Below are 13,992 nucleotides of genomic sequence, written 5' to 3' on the forward strand. Positions count from 1 at the left end.
AAATCTTTTAAACTATAGAACAAAATACAATATAAAGTCAGGCTATAGATTGCCAACAAAATAGACATGAAATACATAAGTTCCGGGTAAGAATTGGTCTTCAGCAAACCTTGCGTGGCATGAGAGGCGACCACCAGGATGAGGTGGTCATCGTTTCCCATGTGCGTAGATCTATGCTCATGATGTTGATTACTGGGTTGTCTGGTCTAGATACTCGATTATTTACAGAACGCTGCCAAATAGCTGGAATATTGCTGAGTGCAGCGTTATACAACAAACCAACACCACCAAAGATATCCTATGAGAGTGCACATACCATATACGAGGACAATATTTTGTCTCATTTCACATTTATTGGCTAAAATTAAAGCTTAAAGTTCTTCTTACTTTTTTTATAGCTGAAAGGGAGAGCATTGCTGAACTGTACATATTGGTAAGAATAATACACCATTAAATAACGTATGTAGTCACGTGACTGGTTGCTGTAGTATGTGAAGCACCAAGTAGAGTTGGAAAGACAGGCCTTGCTGCTCATATTAATGCTGCATAGTGTACAAGCTCCCTCGAACTGTTTTACACAGGATGTGTGGAGTATTTGCAAGGCTGTTAGATAAGCTGTAAATCACTTTATGGTTTAAAAGATGATGGTCTTATATACTGGACAAAAATAGTTAGGGATATATGTTAATTTTGAAATTATGAATAATGATGTATTTATTCATTGACACATCAATATCAATCATAAAAATACCAACATCCCTAACTTATTTTGTCCAGTATATGAAACCGGCATCTTATGTGTCAAACGGTACTTTTTCTTGAGACATGTTTTGTTAAAATGTATAGATTTCCGACTATGTAAACCTCTGTACTTGTATGCAACTCTGATGCCTTATGTGCATACCGTATCTTTGACGTTAACTATCTGTGTTATCAGTTTCCACCAGGGATCTGTGTAGTAAGTTTTATATCTCAATAGAAGAAGGAACCCCTATATATACACACGAAAAAATATAACTGTGCATTACATAAAATTGCATGAAATATAAGTTATAATAAAAGTAATAAAAGTAACCCTAAATATATACTCAGCAGCAAAATAAACGTCAGTACAATTCAAAATGAGATAGGCAATGTAATCAAATCATTACAGAAATGGACATAATAAGCAGATCAAACACATTTTTGGTGTACAATATCTTGACACATCAATGAATAACTCAACACAATTCCAAGACATTACGTGAAAGTTTGCAGTCCATTCAGACCCTTGACTTCAGTATCTAGTGTGACCACCACGAGCGGCAATAACTGCAGCACAGCGTCTATGCATGGAGTGCATCAATCGATTGATGAAGGACATTGGCACCTTGAACCACACTCTGAGAAAGGCCTGGCGCAATAAATCGGTTGTGTTCGGCCTTGGTATGACATTATTCAGTCTCTGAATTTTATTCAAAAGATGTTCAATTGAGTTTAAATCAGGACTAAGGGCTGACCACTGCATAATGTTGACACCGCTGTAGGAAGTCCCGTGTAGCTCTAGCAGTATGGGCCCGGGCGTTATCATGCTGGAAAATGTTGTTCCGGTGACGTGCGAAATGTGGTAAGACGTTGGGTCTGAGAGCTTGGTCGATGTAGCGCACCGCTGTGATGCCGCCTCCTCTCCCTGGACCAAGGTTCTGGAACACCACAGGACCCACTCTCTGGTTCAGGCCAATTCCACCCCATACCATGATGCTTGCACCTCCCCATGATTATCTTTCCATAACACATTGGTCTGAGTAACACTGGCTTCGTCGTCGCCATATTCTTGTTCTGCCATCTGCAGTTGATACACAGTGCCGACTCTCATCTGTGAACAGAACAGTTCTCCAACGCCAGTTTTTGGTGTTGTAGGGCTAACTGTAGACGTTCACGCCGATGACGAGGGGTGAGGATAGGTCCACGGTAAGGTCTACGACAATGGAGGTTCCCGCTGTTAAGACGTCGGCGTACTGTATCAGTACTGATTGGTCTTCTGTGTGTTCCCACTGTCTGGCGTGCTGTTTCGGATGCCTGCATGAAGGGATTCAGTACATGCTGTCGCACAACATGGCGGTTTTGTCGTCTTGTGGTCACCCTTGGTCTGCCAGTACGGGGGTGATCTTTTGTTGTGTTAGTGGCCCGGAAACGTTGCTGCAGCCTGTAGATGATCCGAACGTTGACCTGGAAGTGATTGGCAATGGCTTGTGTAGTGTGGCCACCTTTGAGTCTTCCTAGCGCCTGGTTCCTCTGAGCTGTCTTGAGTCATGGCATCCTGCTGACGTTGTAATGTGAATGTTTCAACCAGGTTTGGGGTGTATTTTATAGGGCTGGTCCTTTTGAACAGCACCTGCAGCATGAGGTGCATGAAAAACATGGAGAACATCGTACCATGTCCGAGATCAGGTTGCGTTTTGAAACCATTTCCTAGGTTTCATTCTGAGTTGGGGAAGGAATGTCTTTGCTCAGGTAAAGTTGGAAAAGTTGGAGATGTTGTCAAACACATACAATCAAAATATTACAGTTATCCGTTTCTACGAAGGAAAATTCCAAAGTGACGTTTCTTTTGCTGCTTAGTATACATGTAGCAGAACCCCTTACACGATGGGATTTGGCATACTTTTGACACCCGAAGTTCACACCTGATATTGAAAATTGAAGAACTCTGGATTATTCTCTAGCTTCGGAATGTTGTGGAAAACACGTTGATTACGTCATGCCACGGCTTACAGAAAATCAGGCCCGTGAAGGTCCGGGGTAGAATAGGCCTGCAGCAACCCATGCTTACTTTAAAAGGCGACTATGCTTGTCGTAAGAGGCGACTAACGGGATCGGGTGGTCAGGCTCGCTGACTTGATTGACACGTCATCGGTTTCCAATTGCGCAGACCGATGCTCATGCTGTTGATCACTGGATTGTCTGGTCCAGACTCGATTATTTACAGACCGCCGCCATATAGGTGAAATATTGCTGAGTGCGGCGTAAAACTCAACTCACTCACTCACTACAGAAAATCAGCGTTTCCGTGTTGGTGTATGCTGGAGACTGGCATGACACAAAATGTGGCCAGACATTTCGGTGTCCATCGAAACACGATCTGTCAACATAATGGGAACACGAGAGATTTGCCTCGGACCGGCTGTCTATGCGTGATCTCACATCAGCAAGAGCACAACATCCGGCCCCAACAGTCAGAAATACGTCCAGTCTTGCTCCAACGTCACCGACATTCACGTCTTGTCTGGTGCAGACAACATCTACGGTACAGGAGACAAAATGGGGATGGTATTTTGTTCACTGTCGAGTACAGGTTTTATCTATCTGCTCAGGTGGAAGGTCAAGGGTGTACAGACAGTATGCTGACGCGTGCGTTCTTCAACGTCGACAGTTTGGTGGCGCTAGCGTTATGGTATTGGGAGACAGAACATCACGCTTCAACAAGATAATGCCCGTCCAAATGTCCCTCGTGTTGTGACAGATTTTCTAAGCCAGCAGAACACTCCGGTACTCCCCTGTCCAGCTGTTTCTCTGGGCCCGTTCCCTATCGAGCACGCTTGGGATAAAATGGAGCAACGTTTACGTCAAGCCCAGAATCAGCCATGCATTGACGTCAGATACATTGGGAGAAGCGTTGGTTCAGATATTGAGCAGCGTTCCCCAAACTTTCTTCAATCGCTTAGTGTCGTCTATGTCTCGTCGTTGTCAAGCCTGCGTCAACTGAATTTGTGAACTGACTTTTGACACCAAATCTCTTGATGGACTTGTAACGATGCCTAGTGTCAAACCATACAGATTTCGATATTGTTCTGTCAACAGTTAAACAGTAATCAAGGAAAACACCACAAATCATGTTACTATCTTTCTTAATTAAAAATGGCACAACATCAAATAATGCAGTATTTTATTCCAGTAGTACATAATGGTATAATGTTCAGATCTGTACCGATATGGAATATATATTCCACAATGACTGTCTCACGTAATGTCTTTATTAAAGTGTGCAGTTGGTGAATTGAATTGTTTATAAGACGATGAAGAGTAGGATTAACAGGCAGTCCTGGAAAAGAAAGTACTTAAACATCAGAAAGAATATCGAAGTGCAATGTGATCAAAACAGAGGGACAGATAGGTACTATGTCACCCCCATTATCAGCATCAGCTACATAATGATTCTATTTTGCAATGTATGCTGGGTTCACACTGTCGTGCGATCCGTTACGATTGGCCATTCGTAGCCGATCCTGGAACTTCTCTGAAATTTCAGGTCTGGATATGAGATGATGCGAGTCGATACGCTTGGATATGATTTGTTGCGGTTGGAAGCGATATTGTCACGATTAAAAGTGTCACGATCTGGTCTCCCGTTCAGATACGATCACATTCGTTATGATAGAATAGTCCCGATTGAGTCCACGATTAGGTCGCGATCTGACACGATCATCACGATCTGGGTCCCCGATTTGGGACGATCTGGTACGTGCTGGTACGATCATCACGACCGATGCGCTCTGCAGAGATAGGATACGATTATGTTAGCGATGTCTTGCCACGTCCGAACTCAAGATCTGATGAGAAATGATAGTGTGAACATAGCAATTCTCCAATAGGCAACCAAACTATATTTCTCACCGTCGTACAACGGGCATATCGGCGGACAATCAAGTATATATTATGGCTTCTATAGGTGAATATTTATACCAGTGTTATAGCCACGTGTGGTGTACATATTGATTCGTATATCAATCGTACAACAATATACAATCCTGACATTTGGGCAGTGAGTATGCACAGTCGAGCTCTCAAAGTATTGCTATGCTATAAAACAAGTCCTCCACTACTGTGCTATATTGTTTCTGTGTATTTTCCTAAACTTATTTAAATGTCTAATACCGGTAGTTTATATAAATAACCACAAGGTACCAATTGTAACGTACATGAAATGTAGGTGCATGTCCAAAGACGTGTGTCTGCCTTTGCCGTGGCTTTATAAAGAATATTTAACATATTTCAATAATATGTGATTTCTGACTGATTCATATCTACTAGGCCTCTACATGTTTGGATAAACAGTTTCAACAATATGTTTGAAATGATTTGGACACAAGTCAGATAAACATCTCATGACCATTAAGTCCATCGGAGGCGAGTCCAGAATTATGAAACAAGTTGCCAGAAGTCTGACTTCAGGGTAGAGCAGATTATGTTTCAAATTGACATTAAGAGGAAGCATGTACGATCTTTTTTACACATTTTCTATTTACAGGTTCATAAATTGGGAAAAGACCTTTCAGGTTTGTTTATTTCATTGAATGTGGAAAGTCCTTAAAGTAATTGTGTGTGAACTAATTAGTTACACATGTTTGCTTGTAATATCAGGATTACTCCTCACAACTAATTCAGAGAAATAGCTGATCATAATTAAGCATTGAAAATGTTAACTATTTTTTTTAAAATGGAATATCGCAGAGACACAGATTCCATTTAAATACAACCATAAATCATGTCTTTTTCAGATCGGAAGAATGATCAGAAAAAAATGGCTGAAAAGGTAGCTTTTATTTATACTTTTAAGAAAGATAACATTTAGATGCAACAAAAATTGAAACTTTCTACTGTACTTTTTTAAGAAGATTGAATTTGCAAATGTTTTTGTACCTACTGTTCGAATATTGGAACAGATTATTTTAATGGTCACTCGGCCGACATCATTTTAGTTTTTCTTGCACATTTTGCTCCCCACTGATTGAGCTTGTTATAAAGATTTTGGTTTGGCTTGTTGTTCGCAGACTTGTTGGATAGATTATAGAATAGTTACATTCGAATGTATGTAAGTGGGAACCCATCTCGTCTGATGTATAGAACATCAAATATTGTTTTTCTACCCTCCTTAGCAACTCACTCATGGATCATGAGTCCCACTTTACTCACTCACTCATTCATCATATCCTAATATGGAAGTTAGTTGCATATTTTATGAACACCGCATGTTTATAAATTCTGTGTTTTGAAATCACTAAATCGACATATACTCGATATGTACTGAACACACAAATATAATGGCCATGGTATATTTATATAACACATGCTAGCACTTGTACAGGGTCACTGTGAATTGTAACAGAAATACATTCCTAACTTAATTTCTGCAACACACGTTATATATAGCATTACACTTTCTCAGTAAAGTGCAGATTCTAGTACTTTTGGTGAGTCCCATCCGGGATTCGAACCCACCCCCTCAGGCACCTAATTGCCAGCACACAAAGTCAGCCGCCTAACCCGCTGAGTCACAAAATGGAAGTCGGACAACTGGTAGTGTAGACTATGGAGTTCGTGTACCCCCTGATAAGTGCCAATTTACACAGTTGGGTCCTCAGCAACCCATGCTTGTCATATAAGGCAGTTGACGGCATCTGGTCGCTGACGTCGTTGATGCATGTCATTGTATCCCATTTGTGTAATGCTAATCATTGGATTGTCTGGTCCAGACTTGATTATATACAGAACCCCGTCATATAGTTAGTATATTGCTGAGCGCGGCGATCCAGTTTCAAATATATCATATTGTAACGATAGACTCCTAGTTTATCACTGAAGTAATTTACCAGAAGTCAAAGATAGTTCTTATTTTAAGCACATGTTCAGTGTGTAAGGTTTGTATGTTAAACATAAGTAACAGGTTACTGGACAAATGAATACAAAATATAATACAATACTAATGTTGTTACAGATGCAGAACATTGAAGCCGAACAAGCGAAACAAACACGCCAATTTGAAGGTATGAATAATACAGTAATAACACGTAACGTTCAATCAGGCGAATATACACGGGTCGGTAAAAACTTAATTTATTAATTCTTTTATTTTGTGGTTATCCCCTTGCTTTAAATGGCTGCAGCCATCTAACTTATTTTCATTGAATTGAGCTATTGTGTAATTCGTGCTGCTCTCTCAAGCGGTTCACGAACAGCATAGAAATATTACTCTCTAAGACAAATGATAATACACGCTCATTATCTTCAGATGACCGGAGAGAAAGAGAAGAACTACAAGGACAGGCAAGTACTACACAAAATACCTCGCCTTAAGCATATTGAATAACTCGCCGCTATCAGAAACATATGTACCAGGTGACTGTAGTTTTTGACTGTCATTACCTCATGTCGCCTGAAATGGCGATATAATCTGTTTTATCCGTTATTCACCATATCATATTGGTTATTTGCCAAATGCATCTTATACATCCTGCATGAATGACTTGAGTGGTTTCGGAAATACTGGCAAAGAAAACCTGTAGTTTACAAAAGTTTGAAACACAAATGTAAGGACATTTAGTAGCTGATTAGAACTTAGAAAACTAAAGTCCATAGTAGTCATTGACTGACACCATTAGAATCTGAAAAGATGTGTCATTGTATGAGTGAACCAGTTCCTTGACATGATTCTTGATTACAGATACAAAACCTACACAAGGTGATCGAGGAAAAGGACAAGGTGATCGAGGAACAGGACAAGGTGATCGAGGAAAAGGACAAGGTGATCGAGGAAAAGGACAAGGTGATCGAGGAACAGGACAAGGATATTAGACAACTTAAAGGTATTTCTTACACGTACAAACTCCACGTAATAAGCGAGGCGGTATATATTTCTGCTTGTCAGATGTACGTACACTTAACTGTTGACATTTGTTTCTGATAAACACATGCACGTTTGTCACTTTGTCGGTTTTTTGCATGCTATTGGAAATTGGCAGTATCAATATTTATATAAAACGTTAATCTGTAGTGAATGAACATGCACATCATCAATCACAATAAACAACACGTTTATCCAAGTCGAACATAAGACACTATGTCCAAACATGCTGCTAGTTCAACACTTCATATCTGTATTTCTGGTTTTAGATGCAAGGGCAGCAGTGGAGGGGAAGGTAAGCGGGGGAAAACCTCGGGTAAATATTTATCTATATACACAGCATGACAGGTAAAAGCACGTCTCTATACGCAACATGTCAGGTAAATACACCTCTATATACTCAACATGACAGGTAAATATACGCCTGTATACTCAACAAGACAGGTAAATACAATTCTGTATACTCAACATGACAGGTAAATACTCCCCTGTATACCCAACATGACAGGTAAATACTGCCCGGTATACTCAACGTGACAGGTAAATACTCCTCTGTACACTCAACATGAGAGGTAAATACTCCCTTGCATACTCAACATGTCAGGTAAATACTGCCCTTTATACTCAACATGCCAGGTAAATACTCCTCTGTACACTCAACATGACTGGTAATCCTCCCTTGTATACTCAACATGACAGGTAAATACTCCCCTGTATACTCAACATGTCAGGTAAATACTCCTCTGTATACTCAACATGTCAGGTAAATACTACTCTGTATACTCAACATGGCAGGTAAATACACCAACATGTCAGGTAAATACTCCTCTGTATACTCAACATGTCAGGTAAATACTCCTTTGTATATACTCAACATGTCAGGTAAATACTCCTCTGTATACTCAACATGTCAGGTAAATACTCCTCTGTATACTCAACATGTCAGGTAAATACTCCTCTGTAAACTGAACACGTCAGGTAAATACTCCTCTGTATACTCAACATGTCAGGTAAATAATACTCTGTATGCTCAACACTTCAGGTAAATACTCCTCTTTATACTCAACATGACAGATAAATACTCCTTTGTAGACTCAACATGACAGGTAAATACTCCTCTGTATACTCAAAATGACAGGTAAATGCTCCCCTGTATACTCAACATGTCAGGTAAATACTCCTCTGTATCATCAACGTGACAGGTAAATGCTCCTCTGTACACTCAACATGACTGGTAATCCTCCCTTGTATACTCAACATGTCAGGTAAATACTGCCCTTTATACTCAACATGCCAGGTAAATACTCCTCTGTACACTCAACATGACTGGTAATCCTCCCTTGTATACTCAACATGACAGGTAAATACTCCTCTGTACACTCAACATGACAGGTAAATACCCCTCTGTATACTCAACGTGACAGGTAAATGCTCCTTTGTATACTCAACATGTCTGGCAAATACTCCTCTGTATGCTCAACATGACAGGTAAATACTCCCTCACCAACATGTCAGATAAATACTACTCTGTATGCTCAACATGACAGGTAAATACTCCTCTGTAAACTCAACATGACAGGTAAATACTCCTCTGTATACTCAACATGACAGGTAAATGCTCCCCTGTATACTCAACATGTCAGGTAAAGACTCCTCTGTATACTCAACATGTCAGGTAAATACTCCTCTGTATACTCAACATGTCAGGAAAACTCTCCTCTGTATATTCGACATATCTGGTAAATACTCATGTGTATACTCAACATGACAGGTAAATACTCCTCTGTATACTCAAAATGTCAAGTAAATACTCCTCTGTATATTCAACATGTCAGGTAAATACTCCACTGTAAAGTCGACATGTCAGGTAACTACTCCACTGTATACTTATATGTCAGGTAAATACTCCTCTGTATACTCAACATGACAGGTAAATACTCCTCTGTATACTCGACATGCCAGGTAACTACTCATCTGTATACTCAAAATGTCAAGGTAATACTTGTCTGTATACTCAACATGACAGATAAATACACCTCTGTACACTCAACATGTCAGGTAAATACTCCTCTGTATACTCAACATGACGGATAAATACTCTTCCATATACACAACATGTCAGATAAATACTACTCTGTATGCTCAACATGACAGGTAAATACTCCTCTGTAAACTCAACATGACAGGTAAATACTCCTCTGTATACTCAACATGACAGGTAAATGCTCCCCTGTATACTCAACATGTCAGGTAAAGACTCCTCTGTATACTCAACATGTCAGGTAAATACTCCTCTGTATACTCAACATGTCAGGAAAACTCTCCTCTGTATATTCGACATATCTGGTAAATACTCCTGTGTATACTCAACATGACAGGTAAATACTCCTCTGTATACTCAAAATGTCAAGTAAATACTCCTCTGTATATTCAACATGTCAGGAAAATACTCCTCTGTATACTCGACATGTCAGGTAACTACTCCACTGTATACTTATATGTCAGGTAAATACTCCTCTGTATACTCAACATGTTAGGTAAATACTCCTCTGTATACTCGACATGCCAGGTAACTACTCATCTGTATGCTCAAAATGTCAAGGTAATACTTGTCTGTATACTCAACATGACAGATAAATACACCTCTGTACACTCAACATGACAGGTAAAGACTCCTCTGTAGACGCAACATGTCAGGTAAATACTCCTCTGTATACTCAACATGACGGATAAATACTCTTCCATATACACAACATGTCAGGTAAATACACCTCTGTATACTCAACATGTCAGGTAAATACTCCTCTGTATACTCAACATGACGGATAAATACTCTTCCATATACACAACATGTCAGGTAATACACCTCTGTATACTGAACGTGACAGGTAAATACTCCTCTGTATACTCAACATGTCAGGTAAATATTCCTCTGTAAACTCAGCGTGGCAGGTAAATACTCCTCTGTATACTCAACATGTCAGGTAAATACTCCTCTGTATACTCAACATGTCAGATAGATAATCCTCTGTATACTCAACATGTCAGATAGATAGTCCTCTGTACACTCAACATGTCAGGTAGAGACTCCTCTGTATACTCAACATGACGGATAAATACTCTTCCATATACACAACATGTCAGGTAATACACCTCTGTATACTGAACGTGACAGGTAAATACTCCTCTGTATACTCAACATGTCAGGTAAATATTCCTCTGTATACTCAACTTGTCAGGTAAATGCACCTCTATATACACAGCATGACAGGTAAATACACCTCTGTATACCCAACATGTCAGGTAATACTCCTCTGTATACTCAACGTGACAGGTATATACTCCTTTAATCTCTCAACTTGTTAGGTAAATGTGCATCACATACTCAGGTAATTGCTTCTTTTTATACTCAATTCCTAACCATGGTGAGGACGGCCCAAACCACGCCGCTATACTTCATCCAGCGGGGCTAAACTAACCTTCCGTCATTACAGGTACAGGAACTTCAGGATGCAGTGCAGGAGAAAACCACCCAGAACAAACACGGAAGGGAAGAAGGAAAGAAAGGTTTGATCTCTACAACCTGCTGAGAACTTTACTCTTTGGATAGTTACAGAAGTGAAGACCGTTGCCTTCCATCTGTATCAACAATCGGACGTTGCAATTGTATTCGTGCAACATACTCCAGCACCTATTTTACCGAAAAAAAATTCTGTTTTAAACAAATACCCCGACAAAATTAAGAACGAACAAAGAAACAGTGTTATCTTGTAGTTATCTTGTATGACAGTAATCGAACATGTATATCCACAGCGTAGTATACTCAGTATGGTATACTGGTTACACTACCTAACAAACCTTCCATGAAGACTGAAATTATCTTGTAATGACATGGCACTATTCAAATGAAATGCTCACGTTTAATTTAATCACTGGAAAAAGTTTGGATAATAGTACTACTGCTATATATTGGAACTATAGAGTCACATTTTTATACAGGTCTGACGAGCATTTCTTGCAGGATTTATTGAGAAATGTAAGGCATATCCAGTATCGTGTGCTCGTGTTTGAATGCTGTAATTTATGCAGCCAAGATGTCTTTCTGGTGTAAGGGAGGTAACTCCATACGGGGATGCGAAGGCGACTATGACTGTCAACACAGCTTTAACCACCCCTTTTACCCAACCAAAGCACTACAGGAAGAACATATATATTCAGGGGCCTAGCTACCCTTATAAAGAAAAGCCCGGGCTTACACATGATTGTTGCTAAAAAGGCTGGACATGCCCTCAATACTATCTAAATATAGATCTAAAGCTTTGCAACCTATCGGGCTCACACGAATAAAATTGGCTAGCTACGCGCTTGATATTGTCCTTTTCAACGCACGTCCAAATGCTACCGAGAAATTATTCGTTTTTCTTTTCATACCTGAAGTAAAATATAGATTACAACAGATAACATAGTAGAATGATTAACACCATCATCGACTCATAGTTAAACTGATATTTAGGGAAAGTATGTAATCATCAGTAAACAGAGTAATGTCAAAGTACTTTTTAAAATGTTAGTTCAACCCGGCATTGATTATGTCAAGTCTCACATTTCCGGCACGTTTTGGTCAGTCACAAATAACAAACAGCTGCTCGCTGGCTACTGCCGCGAACTTGCATCTATCTGTCAAGTTACGTCATGTTGTGACGTCATATATCGAGCACTGGGTCATAACAGGGCAGGTTTTCGGAGAGGCTGAAGTGCGGGGAATGTGAATCTTGTATGAGATGTAATGTCAGGGTAAGTAAACTGAAAATGTGGAGGGTCTGCACGAAGATGTGGGTTTGTGCAGAGATGGAGACTATTATGTTCTGTGATGCACAGTGAAACACATATGTCGTCATTTGAGTTGGGTTTTTTTTTTTTAAAAATGATATGCGTAACTAAAACATTGACAATACCGTCACACAGCTTGTCATGAAACGTGGTGTGATGTTAACGATATATCTTGCTTGGAAACTATATAAACCTACGTGACGATAAACTTGGAGCACTTGCAGTAATACTGAATGAGATCGGTGTATCTACATGGAGACCTGGGTGCCGTTGTACAAAACCATATTAGCTCTATGACAATCGCTGGTCCATGTTAAAGTATAGGACTTACTATCACCTTAGCGCTATGACAATCCCTGGTCCATGTTAAGGTATGGGACTTACTATCACCTTAGCGTTATGACAATCCCTGGTCCATGTTAAAGTTTAGGACTTACTATCACCTTAGCGTTATGGCAATCGCTGGTCCCTGTTAAAGTATATGACTTACTATCACCTTAGCATTATGGCAATCGCTGGTCCCTGTTAAGGTATGGGACTTACTATCACCTTAGCGCTATGACAATCGCTGGTCCATGTTAAGGTATGGGACTTACTATCACCTTAGCGCTATGACAATTGCTGGTCCATGTTAAGGTAAGGGACTTACTATCACCATAGCGTTATGACAATCGTTGGTCCATGTTAAAGTATGGGTCTTACTATCACCTTAGCGCTATGACAATCGCTGGTCCATGTTAAGGTATGGGACTTACTATCACCTTAGCGTTATGGCAATCGTTGGTCCATGTTAAGGTATGGGACTTACTATCACCTTAGCGCTATGACAATCCCTGGTCCATGTTAAAGTATAGGACTTACTATCACCTTAGCGTTAAGGTTGTTTCGTACAACAGAAGCCACTGTGGTTCTCTACTGTTACAAACCGGCAAATGAGAAAAACAACTTTCTTGAACCACCCAGTCATGGGACATAAGTATTCGTTAGTCGGCAAAATTCTCATAGACTTGCATGTTATTTTAGTGTTGCTGTAATAATTGTCATTAATTCAGTTTTCGTTATGTGGTTGTCAAACTTTGCAGGTTGTTAGGAAACCATCTTGGTCACAGATATATATTTTCAATGTAATGTTCCTTCACGTATTTTCTGCATTGTAGTTACATGACACAACATAGTGTATTCTTTCTCCATAGACGCCATGTTAAACATTGTCATAAGCATGACACGCATCATTCAAAGTGTGGTCATTCTTGAAATACTGAATGGAAAATAAAACGGAAATTATGTCTTTGCAACTGAGATGATTCATGACACATGTGCAAAATATGAACAAGATTAAAAAGAATAAATTCCAGACGTTTTTTCTAGCTGCACCAAATTAGCATGTAAGTGTATGGAAATTATGTACAGTGACGAATACTTATGCCCAATGACACTAGACTATATAAAGACTTTGTCTCAATATGATTATATCATCACCAGCATATTCCATTATAAGGTAA

General features: G+C 39.7%; 1 protein-coding gene across 4 annotated transcripts in view; it reads left to right on the forward strand.

Annotated features, from left to right (window-relative positions):
* The window catches only part of LOC124264766 (ankyrin repeat and KH domain-containing protein mask-like), a 132,893-nt gene that overhangs the window by 38,586 nt on the left and 80,315 nt on the right, over nucleotides 1-13,992 (forward strand). For 2 of the 4 annotated variants that reach the window (XM_046699548.1, XM_046699557.1), the window contains exons 13-20: nucleotides 399-433; nucleotides 5,288-5,315; nucleotides 5,538-5,572; nucleotides 6,755-6,803; nucleotides 7,049-7,083; nucleotides 7,481-7,622; nucleotides 7,930-7,955; nucleotides 11,155-11,227. In XM_046699548.1, the coding sequence (XP_046555504.1) occupies nucleotides 399-433; nucleotides 5,288-5,315; nucleotides 5,538-5,572; nucleotides 6,755-6,803; nucleotides 7,049-7,083; nucleotides 7,481-7,622; nucleotides 7,930-7,955; nucleotides 11,155-11,227 (423 nt within the window). Of the gene's footprint in view, nucleotides 1-398; nucleotides 434-5,287; nucleotides 5,316-5,537; nucleotides 5,573-6,754; nucleotides 6,804-7,048; nucleotides 7,084-7,480; nucleotides 7,623-7,929; nucleotides 7,977-11,154; nucleotides 11,228-13,992 lie in introns of all 4 variants that reach the window. The other 2 variants (XM_046699565.1, XM_046699574.1) reach the window with 2 other exon arrangements.

Source organism: Haliotis rubra, unplaced genomic scaffold, assembly GCF_003918875.1.
Source record: "Haliotis rubra isolate DU_JTF1 unplaced genomic scaffold, ASM391887v1 Scf1209, whole genome shotgun sequence".
Taxonomy (NCBI): domain Eukaryota; kingdom Metazoa; phylum Mollusca; class Gastropoda; order Lepetellida; family Haliotidae; genus Haliotis; species Haliotis rubra.